This window comes from Columba livia, chromosome 2 (genome assembly GCF_036013475.1).
Source record: "Columba livia isolate bColLiv1 breed racing homer chromosome 2, bColLiv1.pat.W.v2, whole genome shotgun sequence".
Lineage (NCBI taxonomy): Eukaryota > Metazoa > Chordata > Aves > Columbiformes > Columbidae > Columba > Columba livia.
This window is the reverse complement of record NC_088603.1, coordinates 18,784,160-18,802,312: the sequence shown is the minus strand read 5'-3', so window position 1 is coordinate 18,802,312 and position 18,153 is coordinate 18,784,160. Positions and strand designations below refer to the sequence as shown.

Here is an 18,153-nt window from a genome sequence, read left to right as displayed (position 1 = left end):
CTGTACAAGCTCTGCTTGGTCAGAGTTTGACAGCAGAGGGTCAGATGTTTTGCTGACACTCTTCCTAGTTCTGCTAATCTCAGCAGGATTCGTGGGGGTATTAGTGCAGTAAGTGGTTTATTAGAAGAGATAATTAGCGCAAAGCAGATGAGGATTTCATAAATAAGGAGACTTGCTCTGCATCATCACTGAAACCTGCTTATATGACCTGGCAAGTCCCCTTGTTGCACTTTCTTACCTCTCATCTCACTGGTGCTTCATACATCCGTCAGCACACACCCAGGATAGGCAAATTCAGTTGAGGAACAGCCGTGTATGAGGAGACCTACGTGGACGATATGGTGATATGAACAAAAGCACTTCAAAAAGCAGTTTCGGTGTCTCCTGCAATGGGAGCTCCCGGGCAGCGGGAACAGACGTGGGCTGCTGGGCAGTGAGCTGGGGAGCGAGGAGGCACTGGGGAAAAGCAAACTTCAGCTGGTCTGTCAGAAGATTCCAGCTACCATCCTTGGAACTGGCTGCAGTCAAAGACAGCTTTTTGATTGATAGTCCACCAAGAAACTGAGGTTTTCTCAGGTGGGAATTTAGATATGCAGGTGGAAGGGGAAAATAAAGCAAATGTATAGCATGAAAAATGTCAGAATCTAGGCTACATTTAAAGAAATAAATAATTTTGTTTGCTCATTCCAGGTTTGCCTACAGATTCACAGACAATACTTGAAATCAATACATTTTCATCAAAGCAAGTCATATATTTAGATTCTTTCTGTGTTATTAAATATGCATGAGACTGAGAGTCCAGTGCTGCTCACATGGGAATGAGTGAGTGGTTCTGATTGTGGTGGGAAACCTACTGGGCTCCTGTTGCCTCCCAATACCGGGAGCCTTCGCTTGAACAGCATGTGATTTCCCTCCCACCTTCCCCAATCTACTCAAACTCTTGGAAATTATGGCAGCACAGTTTATCTGCTATACATTCATCCAGAAAGGAAACTTTCATTGAAGCACTGTTGAATTACCTTTGTACACAGAGTATAAAACTAATCTAGGAAACTACTATATGGAGTAGGTTAGCATTAAGTCACGACCCATTTATCTTTGCTTACTTATGGTAGTTTTTACCAGGCACTGAGATAAAACACATTTTAAACTCCTCTTCACAACTTCTTTTCTAGCCACACGTCTGATAAATGTGCATTACATTAGTTGCCCACAATAAGAAGTTACTTTAAAGCTCTAGGGAAGATAACAAGAAAACTGCAATTTCAACATCACATTTTTGAAAGTAAATATAATGTGTTAAGGAAAAAGGGAACCACTGTTTCCCTGATCACTCAGTACCTGAGATTATCTGATCAGTAATTTGTTAATGTACCATCAGGATATCCTCAGGTATGTATATTGCCATTTATTAACCACAGACGCCCAGGTGAGGATTTGAAGCCGGGCATGCTTCCAGAGGAAACAGTCCTGCAGCACAATCTCCCTCCTGTTTTTCCAATACCATTGGTAGCTGGGGTTTACCTTCTAACTATCTAGCAAGCCTATGATCCTGTTACGTGTCTCAGTGTGCAGACTAGCCTTCAGCCAGCCTGTGCTCTGGTACCAAGGTTTATCAGTTTACAGACTCCAAGTAGCTGGTGGCATGTTCACTGTTACTCCAGAAGAAGCAGATAAGACATAATCCCTGCACTGCAGGAGGGCAAGATACTTCATAAGATCTCGACCTCTTATCTTTCTCATGTAGCTTTCATATCACAATAAAAATCATCAGTCTGGAACAGAACAGTTTGACAGGATGACTTAGTAGAGCCACAAAATGACAGATGCTAGAAATAATAAATAAACAAACCGTGCTGGGTCATTGTTGTCAAAGCAGGATCCTTCACCCGTTATTCCTGCCACTGATGCAGTCAGCTAATAGTTTGCAGTCCATGCTTTTCTCTTCACAGAACAGATTATTGATATGACATGAAAATTTAGTATGGTTTTGCTTATTTTCTAAGGTTACACATTACATCTCAGGGTGTAACTTCTATAGCAGCAACCACATGCTTTACTTGCTGTTTCCAAGCTGGAGTCCCAGCCAGTACCGTGAACCGGCACGCTCTGTCCCTCTGCTTCACATCCCCTTGCAGCATCACTCCTCTTCCTGCCTGCTGAGCTTCCCTGGGCTCTCAGCTCTCTGCGTTTGCAACCAAACCCTCCTTTTGTCCATTCGTATGGTGCCAACCCCCTCCCCAAAAAACAAAACAAAACAAAACAAAACAAACACCCTCTGACCATACAGCTTAGTTCTATCCAGACGTGATGGTGCAGCCAGCAGCTGGGAGTTACCTGCAGTGGTCTCCAAGCAGTTCATTCAGCCTGTACTGTGCCTTCTATTTATTCTGTAAAACGATGGCTATTGCATATCAGCTTCAGTGCTGCCTGTAACCATCTGTAGGTCAAAATTTTGCTTGAAGACAGCTGTGTATTACAGAAAAGCAGGTAGAGCACGTGGAAGTGTTCTGTCTGATGTGCATGTGGACAGAGCTGATGGCATGTCACTGAAAATGATGGTCTGATTATCCAACAACAGCACATGAAAGTGGATTGCATACGCTCAATGGTTTGAGCTGGGAGAAGACCTAGAAGTTCTGAGGAAAATAGTTAAGTTTCCTCTTCCACTTTCGATCAGAGGCCCCATGTCTCAAACAATGCCCTGAGTTTCTACCAGGGCACTGCCTGGAGCTACCAGGCATTTTGGGGGTAGACAGGACAGGAGGAGGATTCTTTCCAGTTCATATTGCCTTACTTGATACTCATAATTAAATATTAATTTGCTCAGGGGCTTGAATCCAGGGCTACATCTATATTCATAAATTACGTAGCATCAGAGAGCATTCCTGGGTGCTGGCCCTCCATCCTCTGTCCTGCTGAATTGTTTTAGTAGTCCCTGGCCTGCCCTTGGCCCACGCTAACCTGAGTGCTCCTGGGCCGTTTCCCAGCATGGTTCAGGGGTTGGCACAGGCCAATGCAGCAGGTGGCTCATGTGCAGCGATCCTGTGTTGGGGGTTAATAGTGTGGGTGCTGGTTGTTCTGTGTCAGTTGGCATCAGTGCCAGCGACAACCCTGTGCATATTTGATTTCCTAGTATAGATGCAGCCCACCAGCTCCACTTCTTAGGTTGGGTATGAGGAAAAGGTTCTTAACTCAGAGGGTGCTGGAGCACTGGACCAGTCTCCCCAGGGAAGTGTCACAGCCCCAAGCCTGACAGTGTTTGAGATGAGACTGGACAACACCCTCAGACACACGGTGTGAACTGTGGGGTTGTCACATGCAGGGACAGGAGTTGGACTTGATGATCCTTGTGGGTCCCTTCCAACTCAGGACATTCTGAGATTCTATGATTCTTACCTCCCTGTGAGAAATCGCTCTCATTTGTGCAATAGCTAGTTCAACCCAGTATATAGATATAGAACAGTGCAAAAAAGGGGGACTGAGCATTGTCTACCCAGGAGCCAGGGCAGGGATTTGAACTCTTCGATTTTCTGATTGAGGGTACCTGTTGTCAGACAATATGTGCATACTTAGGCAATTTGGTCTCATATTGAAGCAGTTCAACTTTTTTATGGTGAACTTTGACAGTACGTGAGTCAGAGGTACAGGAAGGAGAATGACCCTCCAGCCTGGTGAGTAAACGTGTTCTTGGGAGGGGAAACTCCTGGGCACTTGTCTCTGCTTTGATATATGTTTAATAATACATAGAAGAGAGGGAGCACCTTCTGCTGGTGTTGAGGTGGTGAGCAGGACAGGTGTGGATTCACATCAAGACACAAAGATGAGGGAATTGTAACTCTGGAGCTCATGTTCTTGTTGACTACTTTTTTATGCCACAGCATCTGGAAAGGAGATTGTTCAGCACTGCACATTTTACCCAGCTTTTCTTACAGCTTCTCCGAAAAATGATTTAGAAAAAAAAAACAAAAACCAAAAGGTTGGATTACATGTAGGCCTACATGTTCAAAGTAGAAATGGTAGTAGTGGTGAACACTTGTTTGTGTGAAAAAGATGAAAAAAAAAAAAAAAGAAATGTGGTTTGGTCTAAATTGGAGGGGTTTTGACTGCTGTACTGCAAAATGTTACTTGTTTTGCTGTGCTTAGATCAATAATGTAATAGCAGCCCACCCCTCTCCCTTAGAAAGCTGTCGCACAGGCAGCACTTAATGAGTTAGTACTAGAAAAAATGGAATGGGTCCTGCCTTGTTACATCCAGAAAAGGCTCATGTGTTGGCTTTCAGTAAAATCATCAAGAATTGACTTTGGAGAGACAAAATATGAAGAAAAGTTTCTAGTAGTTCTCAGCTGGTTTGTCTAATTTCTTGGATTCTTAAATCTTCAAAAACATGTATGATGAGGCTTTCCTCAAATAGCAAACTACACCTGTGACAATATGTATATTTTCCAGTTCATTACAAAAAATAATACCTTTTCCTTCCCTTCAAAACCAGCTAAGTGTTGGTCAGCATTCACAACAGGGAGGAGAAAAGCCTTCACTTACTGATTCTTAGTGTTCTAAAACCAAGGAGCTACTGTTGCTGCCTTGGAACAGTAGTGCTGTGGCTGAGCGGTGCGGAGGGAGCCGCCTGCCTCGCCGCTGCCGAGCCGTCTGTCTGTCCTGCCTAAAGTCTTTGGGAAGCTGCTTCTGACATAAAACACTTAGCAACTGTGAAGGGAGAGCTGAACATCTATCAAACATGGAAAGATCAAAAACTGTGACTCCCTGTGGAGGAACTGTTGGGAGAGAAACAGCTGAATAATGTTGAACATATGCAGATCTCTGACTTCACCTAATGCACACTGCGAAGGCTGTGTTTGTAGTCAAATGATGAGTCATTTTATGGATGTGGAAAAGCTTTTGTGCTTCTGCCTTAAAAGACACTGTTCTATTATTTGTTTGAGAGGCAATGCCAGTTGCTTCTGCCTTCTCTTATACAAATGTAAGCATAAATATTAATCTGGGGTATGATTTTTTTTCTGAAAAGGCGGGCCTGGCAGTGGAACAGCTTGTGGGGGGGCTTGGTGCTTGGTATCCTGAACAAACTTAAGAGCTGACAAGGGCATTTAAGACCTCAACTTTCTGAAAAAATTCAAGTTCCCTAAACCGCAGTGGTAATTTGTCCCTTCATGGATATCCAGAGTATTCACTGGACATGCTCATCCTCAGGAATTAGGAACCACCATGGTTTTGAGGACAAAATCACTGAAATAGCTCATCTCTTCAGTTTGAAAGGCTCCTCACCCCAATCTTTGAAAAAAGCCTTTAAACTTCATATACTTCATAAACATCATATACTTCCAAAGGTTTGGGTACATGAAAACTTCCCAGATAGCCTTTCCTCACTGCCCAGCGTCATTAACTTGGCAGCGCCAAGGCAGGAGCACTGCAATGGCAGGAGCAGCCCCTGCAGCCTGCTTTTCTCACAGGAAAACACCAGGAGAAGGTTGGATGCTTCTGTCAGATCCCCTGCTGCAGGCAACACAGAGATACACTGCGCTATGTGAAGAATCAAACTACTCCCTTCTCCCGAGCTGATTTCCTCAAATGTTGGTTGCCCTCATGCTCTCAATAGGACCCTTTTCTACTTCACCATGTTGTGATAGGTAGAAAATGCAAATGGTATTTCCCTGAACAGTTGTTGACAGGAGTAAACCTATCCTAATAGTGAGTGCAAATATTATTATAGTGAATGCTACCTGTTCAGTGGCTGTTCCATGGTGTATGTACCTAGACATATGATGTGGCTTTTCTTATGATGATTCTATTCCAGCTCAAAAACCACGTTGTTGCCTCTAATCAAGTCAGAAAACACTTAATTAGCAAAGTGCCTTCCACACTTATTTCTATGAGGAGTATTGTCTCAGAAGCATCAAACTCAGTCGGAAAAATATCCAAGAAGTGCTAATTTTTTCTCTGGTAATAGTACAGTTGGGGATGAGCAGCCAGACAGATCAAAACAAAATGAAATCTCACATATGTGGTTACTGTTTTATGGAAACGACCTTCCCTTTTCCAAAGACATAAGTCTTCCATTGGGAGCTGGAAGGTACAAAACAGCTTGACAACACAGCATGCGAATGTGTGTCTCTAACATAAACATAGCTAATATTTTCTATTATTGCCACTCTCTGAGCAATAATCAGTCCATTTAAATAGGATGAATATGAAAGTAATAACGTTTCAAATTTCCCTCCTTGCCATGCTGTCAGGGAAAAGAATGTTGATAATTTTTTTCAATAATCTGATAGACAAATGAAATAAAATGAAAGTCAAGTTCCTGTGATACAACTAGTGCTCTTTTTAATTCTGCGCTGTCTGAATTTTTCAGGGTTTTGAAGGTATTCCTGTCCCGAACTGCTCAGCGTATTCCATACATGACAGGGGGGCGAGTGATGAGGATGCTGGCTGTTATTCTCTTGATAGTCTTTTGGTTTCTCGTTGGCTGGACTTCTGCAATAACCCAAAATCTGGAGAGAAACATTCCACTTATTGGCCAAGGGCAAACATCTGACCACCTGATCTTCAATATGTGCCTCATAGACCGCTGGGATTACATGATGGCTGTTGGTATGTTCATTTTCTAGCTTACCTTCTATTTCTAAAATAAAACTTCATTTTCTTTTCATTTTTCTTCTTTTAGAATATCTCAGAGTTTTGTCAGAGTGCATAATATCACGTGAAAAGCTCCTAGGGGAATGAAATATTGGCATATGTTTTTAAAATGGGCTGAGAAGTAAAACATAATTAAATTATACTGAAGTTTTTATGACTTTCAAAGGTTTGTAACTTGGATTGTAGTAACAAAGTGATGGGTGCTCAAGAAATTAATCTTTGAAGGCAGAAGATATCTTGCTCTTCTACACTATTAAAGTGAGAAATTATGGCTAGAATAACAGATGTTTTGCTCCTGCACCACAGAACTGGGCAGAGCTTTTGTGTGTGAGGAGGGAAAGAACTTGCAAGATTGCTCTTTCCTGACCTTACAGGAATTAATATCAGAGTAATACAAGTAGGAAATGCACATCAAGCGTCCCAACTGAATGTATTTGTTGGATGTACTCTCAGTGCATGGGATGGGCAGGAGCTAAAAAATGACACCCTGAAGAACTCATATCAAGGAGAAAAAGGACGCATTTTAGTTTCCTTGATTTTGTAACAAACAGTGGATTCCCCATGCCAGAGTTCAGTTGTACAGTATCATGTTCTTCCTCCCCATGGCCAGACAGCTTCGGTGCTTCTGCACCCAGAGCTGTTGTTTCTAGTACAGCCCAGGTGTGCCACCCACTATCCCAAGTACATCAGTGTTTCACAATCTGAAATAAATTCTTACCTCTCTGCCCTTTCCATGCTTCCCCATGGTCATCCCACTGACAGAGCTCCACTGCAGAGGATCAGGGAGAGGTAATGGTGGCTCCTTCACACAAGAGTGCAGAGGACTTGTCCTTTTAAGAAGGACAAGGAATTACGGGAGGGAGTCCAGCAGCGGGCTATGAGGATGATCAGGGGTCTGGAGCATCTTTCTTATGAGGAAAGACTGAGAGAAGTGGGTCTGTTAAGCCTGGAAAAGAGAAGGCTGAGAGGGGCTCTTATCAGTGCCTGTAAATATCTCAAGGATGGTTGTCAAGAGGATGGGACCAGACTCTTTTCTATTGTGCCCAATGATAGGATGAGGGGCAACAGGCACAGACTGAAGCACAGGAGGTTCCATCTAAATGTGAGAAGGAACTTCTTTACTTTGGGGGTGACAGAGCACTGGAACAGGCTGCCCAGAGAGGTTGTGGAGTCTCCTTCTCTGGAGACATTCAAAACCCACCTGGATGCATTTCTGTGTGATTTGCTTTAGGTTAACCTGCCCTAGCAGGTGGATTGGACTAGATGATCTCCCGAGGTTCCTTGCCACCTCAACCATTCTGTGGTTTTCTCTTCTTAGAAGCAGCCTGGGGGTATAAGGAGCATTTTCTCTGAGAGTGCTGTACAGAAAGCCGACACATGGTAATGCACAGGAGTTTTAAAGGGCAAACCACTGCTGCCAGCTTCTCCAAGGACTTCCTGTGGCTCTAAGCTGTCCCTGTGCTCTGCTCCTCCCTCCTTCAGGCAAGATCTCAGAGGCAGTGGGCACACTGGTACCCCCTGAGTCAGTGTGCTCGCTGGTACAGCACACCAAGGAGTATAAAGTAGTATGCTTTGAAATGTGCCTCGATTTGAGCCCTTTTGGAGGAACGTACAGATAACACGTAACTCTACTTTGTGATAATGGAGTAGTACTATTGCCAGAGATGTTGTAAAATTAATAATAAAAGATAATTAAATGTAGAACACTTGATGATGTCATCTGTACTCACCGATTTTGCATCAAAATCTTACCGCATTTTACAGCCAGTAATATAGTTTTATTAACATTTTGATGGTGGTTGTTGCATTGGCCAGCAAATGTTTTTATTCTCTGAATTTTGTAGCTATGGTAGGGAAATGATTAACAATTCAGATCTTAGTACCTAATTATGATCAGTAGTCCCTTTTGGGTAAGAAAGTACATAAGCTGCTGTCTGCCCAGTGTTGAAAATTTGTAAAGGTATATTTACATCTAGAGGGGTTTTTAATTTTTTCAAAATACACTCAAGGGCAGTAGAGGCAAAGCCAACCTGAACAAAATTGGGCACAATTTCTTACATTGTCATTTTGCCTTCTTACACAAACTACCTTATAAGCAGAGTAACTGTTGTGCAAGTCTTCAGCAAACTATGCAGCCACGTTAGTGGTACGAGGAGATGTACGCCTATGAGTCTATACTAATGTGTGTGTGTGTATATATATATATATTTATATATGTGTGTGCGTATATGCACTTCAAGATTTTTAGTGTCAACACCATTTTGAAAAGCTTAGAGCCAGTAGGACCTAGTTCTACAATTAGATGCTTTGTCTAAGAGGTATGTCAGGAGAAATACCCATAATGCAGAACCTCTTTTATTCCTGTATTTGACTGGGAGCAGCCATGCAAAAGATTCTATCGGATAAATTAATTGATAGATTATGATATTTGATTTAAAATGCTAAAATAAAAAAGCTGGATGATAATTTATGAAGGGCTTATTATTGCATTTAATTTAGTCAGGCACGGTAGTTTATATAAAACTAGTGAAGGTTTTGGAATATACTCTGTCACCTGTAGCCCGTTTTACTCGGCTGTCAACATGTTACTGAATTGTGGACAGGGAATTTTCAAGGTCGCAGATTAATGAAGTGAGAATTAACAAGATTCTGTTAGAAAGTTGTAATGAGATGAATCTTTTGTGCTACCAGAGATTACTGGAGTTAGGATTTATGAAGCATTTTCCATACTAATCATGCCACTTGGGTTCTATCTCTGGAAACTTGTATTGCAGTGAATGTTTTGTATTTACATTTCCATTAAGTTTAAGAGGATGCTCTTTGGGAGAAAAGCAGGGACTTAGACAGAAAGTCTGTCACCATTTCTAGCATTGCCTCTATGTTCTGTGATATGCTGATGAGAAAATTAACATTCAGTAAATCTTATTTTATCTATATAATGTAGTATAAGTTAGCATGCATTTTTCTTGACATTGGATACTTTTGCATTGCTTATTTGTCACTTCCCTAGATTCTTTTATTTCCTTTCTATTTGTTTCTGCATCACTTTCAAGGTTGGACCATCTGTCTCATTGACAAGCCGTGGCATGGTTGACAATCTGAGATTTTAGAGAAAGACCTGAGGGCTTGAAAACACTCACCCACAAAACCTTTTCCCTATGGCCTGTCACAGCTAGACACTGAGTTTGGAAAAAAACAAGCAACCAAACAAAACACAAACCAGAAGCCATAAACTTTTGGTACCTTAGGGCTTGCAGTGTCACAAATCGACCTATTATTCTTTATCCTGAGGGAAGAATCCCATAAGTGAAACAGATACACACAGGGTTTAAAATAATTTCCCACAAACTGGAAAGAAAAAAAAAAAGGCAAAATAATAAGTTTAATGAACAAAGCTCCAGGCAGGAGAGAAAGGCAGGCAGGGAGATAAACATACAAACACAAATAAAAAGCAGAGGTGAAATCTTGGTAGGTGGATGTTCCTGACTTCAGCAGGGCCAGGGTTTCACCCGGCGTGGATAGGATTCGAACGGAAGTTTTTAAAAATCTCCCCATGCATATATGTGTGGTTTTCAGTGTTTTATTTAAACCAGAAGCAAATGGCAGGTATTAACTAAGCACAGGGAGGTGTTTTTCCACAGCACCTGATTCCCAGCTGGCAGGAGCGGGGCTGCTGCCATAGCCCCCTAATCGGTGGGTCATATTCTGGGTCCTGGGCATCAAGAGGATTTCAAACATGAGGCTGTGTCATGGTTACTGCATACCCTCAGCCAGGAAAAGGAACAAAGTAAGTATTTCAGGCTCTTCCCAGGAGATTTCTCTCCCTCTTTTCATTTGTTGATTTGTAACACATATAATCTTTGCATCTGAAGAGCGTATGAGTTGCCAGGACAGGCTCTGACGTATTGGGCCTTAGGACTGCCTGTCCAGTTTTGAGCTAGAGCATTGTAATACAGCTCTTTATTAAATTTTCTACGGATCCTCTGCTGCATTCAGCAAATGAGTGATTATTATTTCTTTTTGTTATCCCCATTTGATGTGGCCATATGCCATATATTTGGGGTGTGTTATTCAGAGCATGCAATGCATAAAGAACTGTTCATTTCCCAATGAACGTCTTTAAGCCATGTTCTCCTTAGCATCAATGTACAAAGATTAAAGCCAAAATTGTCAACTGTAGCTCTAATTCTTGGGTGTCTGTCTTGAGGCATTTAGGAACTAGTTTTTCAGAGTTCAGTTTACAGCCTCCTCTGTGTGGAAAACACAACCATGAGGCACTTGTTAGAATTCAGAACTCACATTAGATACTCAGAAAATGTACTATGTAAAAATAGTGATCACTTGTGAAAAGCTTACTCTAAGTGATAAGACCAGGGTTATATAAAATGTTTGCAGCAGAAATAGGAAGAGAATCCTGGTTTACAAAGGGACCTTCAGCTCCGTCGGTTTCCTGCCTGTAACCCACCCCTCCCGCCGCCATGTACATATATTATTCAATATATTCATCCATGACTTGGATGGGGGAATAGAGTGCACTATCAGCAAGTTTGCTGATGACACCAATCTGGGAGGTGTGGCTGACACGCCAGAAGGCTGTGCTGCCCTCCAGAGACCTGGACAGGCTGGAGAGTTGGGCAGGGAAAAATTTGATTAAATATGACAAGGGCAAGTGTAGAGTCTTGCATCTGGGTAGGAACAACCCCAAGTTCCAGTATAAATTGGGGAATGACCTATTAGAGAGCAGCGTAGGGGAAAGGGACCTGGGGGTCCTGGTGAACAGCAGGATGACCATGAGCCAGCACTGTGCCCTTGTGGCCAGGAAGGCCAATGACATCCTGGGGTGTATTAGAAGGGGGGTGGTTAATAGGTCAGGAGAGGTTCTTCTTCCCCTCTACTCCACCCTGGTGAGACCACACCTGCAATATTGTGTCCAGTTCTGGGCCCCTTAGTTCAAGAAGGACAGGGAACTGCTGGAGAGGGTCCAGCCGCAGGGCAACAAAGATGCTGAAGGGAGTGGAGCATCTCCCTTATGAGGAAAGGCTGAGGGAGCTGGGTCTCTTTAGTTTGGAGAAGAGGAGCCTGAGGGGTGACCTTATTAATGTTTACAAATATACAAAGGGTGAGTGTCACAAGGATGGAGCCAGGCTCTTCTCGGTGACAGCCAATGGTAGGACAAGGGGTAATGGGTTCAAACTGTAACACAAAAGATTCCACTTAAATTTGAGAAGAAACTTCTCAGTAAGGGTAATAGAACACTGGAACAGGCTGTCCAGGAGGGTTGTGGAGTCTCCTACTCTGGACACGTTCAAAACCCGCCTGGACGCCTTCCTGTGTAACCTCATCTAGGTGTTCCTGCTCCGACAGGGGGATTGGACTGGATGATCTTTCAAGGTCTCTTCCAATCCCTGACATTCTGTGATTTCACAGCCCACATCACCAACACTATCTGTGGTTTATGTCCCTCATCTCTAGGACATGGTAAATCTGGAAAAGGTATGGGGAAGAGTAACAAAGGTGATGAGTGGTGCAGAATGTCTCCTCTATGAAAAAAAGACTAAATCAAGTGGGACAATTCAGTCCTCTGAGATTAGCTGTTTCGTCCAATTTAATTTAAAATAAAACATGCTTAAGGAAGGTAGAAGGTGGAGCTTTTTTTTTTTTTTTAATTAAAAAAAAAAAAAAAGATGTTGGCTTTTCTTTAACAATGACATTTTGCCTTTTTCTCAAAAACAGCTGGAACCCCCAGGTTGAGCAGTTTGGGTTGCATTACCCCCTGCAGTAATGTTGCTTTTTCTTGGTATCTGCAGCGACATAGGTGAAATCACATAGCCTTTACTTAGGTGCCATTTTCTACAAAGTATTTGTGCTAAGGAAACCATGTTTGGGTTACCTTAGCCCCACGGTCATATATTGGTAAATACCACATTCAGATTCTTTGCAAGCCACCTGTGGGAGAAGACAGCTTCAGGAGAGGCTGGAAGATGCTCAGACTTCCTCTTGTCTTTGCAGCACCCTTTTTTGAATTCACTTCTGCTCCAAGTCTTTCCAGCCCTTCAAGCAGTTTGGATACCATTGGCATTTGCTTGCATCCTCTTTAAGATGTGAAAGAAGAGGTCCCACACTCAGCTTGCTCTCAGCTGCTGGTGGTAGATCTTTCTGACTCTGTTCTCCTCATTTCATCCACACACAAGTGAAGAACATGATGGGGCAGATGGAGACAGAAGAGTGGTCAGCTGGTTTTAGTAACAGCATTGAGCTATGGAAGGAACTAGGCAGCACAGCACATCTGTGTAGAGGAAGCATAAGGGCTAAGAGAAATGCAGAAATGAAGGGAGTTCCTGGTGATTGTAGACCTGAGTGCTGGCCTATGTTCATGCAGGCATGTTGCTCACTTTTAAGTCAGTGGCTATGTTCCCATGGAAGCAAAAACCAACTCTAGGTCACTCACAAGCCATGGGACCAAAGACCGTGGGTCAGCATGTCACTTGTGTTACTTCAGATGGACCTGTGAGGCAGTCTTGTGGCTGTGTGGGAGATGGAACATGCTGTGCACTCCACCAGCCCATGGACCTCTGCTTTTTTTTAACATTGAACAGCCACAGGCCATGGAAGTTCTGGAAGAAAAAAAAAGTCAGGATTTGGCACCATTAATTCTTATTCCACACAAAAGTCTCTGTATTGCTGTGCCTAGATAATTAAAATGATGCTGAGATACAGTGAGATGGACAGATAAACCTCTAGTAATTTATACTTTGCCAGGAATAAGTCAACACTAAGGACTGCTACATGTAATCACAGTTCATTGAAATATATGAAAATCCTTTCAGTTAAAGAAAAATTTCTCTGATGACATGGTGCAACTCTCCAGGTGGGAGATTGGATGCAGTGAGGCAGAAAGAGACTGCACTGGCTGGCAACAGAAGAGCAATCGAGGACACAGTTTTTTCCTATTTTAAGATGGCATGTGCCCTGCTTCAGCCAGCACCCTGAGTGAATGAATGGGTGGAAGAGCTGTGCTTCCAGATCCATAGCTCACTTCATTTCTGTAAAGGGGATTTAAGGTGTAGATATTAGTCTGATGAAATGAAGTGTGATGGAGAAGTAGATGAGTTGTTGTAGCTGTGTTATGGATGTAAGTAGAGTGGTAATCAGTAATTTGTGTCCAAAACCTGAGGAAAAATATGGTGTAACTGTTGGAACAGTACCATTTTCCCAACATTGCAAAGTTCAGAATACCAAATAATAGAATAGTTTGGGTTGGAAGGAACCTCCAAAGGTCATCTAGTCCAACCCCCTGCAATGAGCAGGGGCATCTTCAACTAGATCAGGTTGCTCAGAGCTCCGTCCAGCCTGGCCTTGAATGTTTCCAGAGATGGGGCATCTACCACCTCTCTGGGCAACCTGGGCCAGTGCCTCACCACCCTCATAATAAAAAATTTCTTCCTCATGTCTAGCCTGAATCTTCCCTTTTTTAGTTTAAAACTATTACCCCTTGTCCTTTCACAACAGGCTCTGCTAAAAAGTCTGTCCCCATCTTTCTTACAGGCCCCATTTAAATACTGAAAGGCCACAATAAGGTCTCCCCAGAGATTTCTGTTCCCCAGGCTGATCCACCCCAACTCTCTCAGCCAGTCCTCACAGCAGAGGTGTTCCATCCTTCTGGTCATTTTCTTGGCCCAAATAAACTTAGTCAAGTTGCAGCTGTAATTGGCTCTCCCTTATTAGTGTGAGGAAAGGACACAGAGCATGTCACTCTCTCTGGAGAGCAGGGACCTATTCTTGGCCTACAACAGTGATTTTTAAGCAAATAGGTGTGGTCAGACAGAACATTGCAGAGAATCATGAAAATGGGCTTTAATCCTTCAGAGCTGTCTTCTTTTTGCAGGTAGCTTTTGGACAGCAGAGTGGGCGTGGGTATCGTGGCTCCAGGGAGCTCCTCTCAGCAGCCCTGACCCGCAGCCATCTCCACCGAGAGGCTGGCCTGAGGAGCCGTGAGACGGGCATTTCTGGCAGGGCAGGAGAGCTGAGAAGGAACCAGGACAGCCTGAAATAACTCACTTTCCCTTGCAGAACATGGCAGGAAGGAAACTCACAGTTTGGGATTTAAGCTGTTCACAAATACGGGTAAATTTATTTGCAGTGTCATCTTGCAGTGACAGGGTGGCATTATCCCCATTTTACACACCCAGAGCTGAGGCACAATAAGATTAGGGTTATATGGTCCATTTAATCTGAGTGCACATTTTGCAATGCCTTTGGCTCAGTTACAGAGCTTAGTCAAATCTATATATAACATGTTATGTATGGTCTCACTGACTACAAATACTGCACTATGTACTTAGTTCTGCTGCAAATCACAGCAAAAATGCCGAGGTTGGCACCCAAATAGTAAGAGAAGTCCTCTCTGTGATAATCTCTATGAAGTCTGGCTTGACTTGAAATTTTTTCATATACGTGGGAGCTTGAGGTACAGACCAAGTTAGAATTCAGTTCTCCTGCATGTACACAACACTGCTTTTTTCAGCTGCAGTTCTTTGTCTCATTCACTAAATATCTAAATGCCGTTTGCAACGAATTACAGAGCTTTCTTCATTAGCCAACCTTGATGTATCTCTGGAATTGCTCTGTCACATGCTTTAAATGAGTCTGGTCGCTTACAAAACTGTATAGTTAACTGAAGATTATATAGGCAAAAGAGAGCAAATTAAGGCTACATATGTGTTATTTTTCTTTTCATAGAATCATAGAACAGTTTGGTTTGGAAGGGACCTCCAAAGCTCATCTAGTCCAACTCCCTGCCATGAGCAAGGACATCTTCAACCAGATCAGGTTGCTCAGAGCCCCGTCCAGCCTGGCCTTGAATGTTTCCAGGGATGAGGCATCTACCACCTCTCTGGGCAACCTGGGCCATTGTCTTACCACCCTCATAATAAAAAATTTCATCCTCATGTCAAGCCTGAGGAATGCTGTCCAATTCTTAGAGACAACAAAGCTGTAGAAGTAAGGATGAAGTACTTTCCTAAGGCCTCTGAGAACAGTTAGTGTGTAAGCCAAGTTCAAAAATCCAGTTTTACATTTCTTGATTTTTCATGTTTCCTTGGATGATCTTTGCTTTTCTGAATCCATTTTTTGTTGCCTCTCCTGAAGTCATGCCCTTACTGCCTTTACTCCATTTGTCATTGTAGAGGTTCTCTTCTCATACCCACTCAAGTGTCAGGAGGCTCTCAATGACTTTTCTGAATCTTGAAAGAGAAGAAAGTGACTTTGATCACTGATTTCAGTTCATCATATCTTGCTCTGCAGTTCTGTGCAGCCAAGAGAAGTACAGACATCTGCAGAGCAGGCAATGAGAAAGGATATGGATTAAAGCAGGAGCTTACTTGTGCGGGGAGCTGTACAGGCAGGGGCAGGTCAGTCTGCATTCGCCACGCTGTGTGAGGCATGACACAGCTCAGCTAATGGACACTGAAATAAAATATCACAGAGACATCTCAGGATGTGGCTTTGCCTTGTACTGGCTTTAAAGATGAAAGAATAGTTTGCAACACAGACAACTGCATGTTTAGCAAAACCTGGTAAATGTATTAATCCAGATCTTCAGAGGAAGTTTAAATCAATAATACCAACCCTGAGTCTGTCCTTCTCTGTAGAGCAGATAGGTATCACATGCTGTGAACATATATCATTGTTCGTGTTCAGAAGATGCAGAATATGAACAAAGGCCTAAACAAATCCCAAGTGAGCAGACAGGGTGCACTCTTAAGCCAGTGGCACTGGGCATGAGTCTGATCCACTATATTGGAAGACCAAGCTAAGAGTTACAAAATGCTCAATTTTCTAAAAATGTGATAGGCATGGCTTTAAAACATCAAAGTATATAACTAAGCAGGTTGATTAGATAGTGCAAAGATGTGGAAATGACATAATGGCTAGCAAGATTTAAAGATTAACTGCTTTGTGCACATGGCCACAATTTGTTTTCATCTCTTACTTTCCATTCATATCTACATCCATTCATGCTTTTAAAGCAATTGTGCTTTAAAATCTGAATGCCCAGTTTGGACAGTTATAGTGTAGCTACTGCAAGTTTTCTCAGAGCTCTTTTATGCTTCATTGTTTTGACTTCACATTTTCTGTCCAGAGATCTGTCAGCAGCTCTCTCCTAAGAATTTCCATCATTTTTCAGAAGGGGGAAATAAGGTATTTCATGTTCTTGTATTTAATAAGTAAAATGAGATAATTTATAAGCCTTATAATAAATCATACTTAAAGGAACAAGATCACATGTTTTGAGCTTTGAGTTTGGTCTTGGCAGGTTTGTAATATGCTAAGATAGTCCTTTAGTGGTCAGGAAGTCACTTTTCTAGACCAGGCTTATAGTGGAAAATTATTCAGCCAGCCAAATAGAAATTTCACATCACATCTCACAGATATTAATCATTAAAGATACTTGGCACAAAACAGTCACTAGTGTGCCATAGAACTAATAAGACCTCAGAGATGAGAGGTACATAAGAACCTTGCTACATGGTGGCCAGATGTGCTCCATTATCTATCTATTTGAAGTTAGTTATATCTGTGTTTTTCAACAGTGTAATAAATACATTAACATGTCACCTGATTTTATATTAAGAAACCAAAAAGGCCATTTTGCCATACAGCAAAATTGTATCATACCTTCAGATTTTTATTAAAAATTGCACTAATGGTCTGTGGCTAATTACATGAACTTGATTTCCCCTCTTAAGCACAACTTCCATGTGATACATTTAAGCTTTGTAATTAGTGGTTTAGATAATAAATTGGTTTTCTATCAGTCTGTTTTATTTGTTGTTGCTAATGCAATTATTGTAACATTGGGCTTAACAAGTATAGGAACTCTGTTATTTTACCTTATATTTTAAAAGCTATTCTCTGTGTTGCATACCAGATGTCACACTAATTATTATCTGCAGACAGGAATGCCAGCTCTGCTGTACATATAAAGCTTTTATAAAAGCATTGTGCAGTAAATGGTGCAAACTACTGCCATGCTCCGGGATATTAATACTTTGAAATCTCCTCTTGTTGTTTTAGGAACTCCTTTTAACTATGGTTGAGAAACTTAAAATGGTGAAATTTTCAGGATTAATCAGATCTGGAGATCAAATGCTACTTTAATTCCTACTTACTCCAGCTCACTGAAATTGTTTTATATTAGGGGGGGTTGTAGCTTTTTCACTTTCATGTGCTTTCTGAGATACCTTGAAGGCTTTTTTCAATCTGTATTAAAACCAACCAACCAACCAACAAATCCTAATTCTTGGTTATCTTCAAACTGAGATTTTTTTTTTTGTGGTAAAAATAATCAGAATTTGGCCCACACTCTCTAGTTTAAGTAGGAATACCTCCAGCACACAGAGTTTTATACACGTATTTTCATCCTTAAAAAGCCAAATATTTTCAGACTCTCAGCCTGTGTTGGCACCCATAGCTGATCTTTCCAATCAGTAAGAGGC

At 42.1% G+C, this 18,153-nt stretch overlaps 1 protein-coding gene across 2 annotated transcripts in view; it reads left to right on the top strand.

Annotated features, from left to right (window-relative positions):
• GPR158 (G protein-coupled receptor 158) overlaps positions 1–18,153 on the top strand; it is a 199,224-nt gene that overhangs the window by 164,822 nt on the left and 16,249 nt on the right. For both annotated transcript variants that reach the window (XM_065050719.1, XM_065050718.1), the window contains exon 7: positions 6,372–6,610. In XM_065050719.1, coding sequence (XP_064906791.1) covers positions 6,372–6,610 — 239 coding nt within the window. The remainder of the gene's footprint in view (positions 1–6,371; positions 6,611–18,153) is intronic.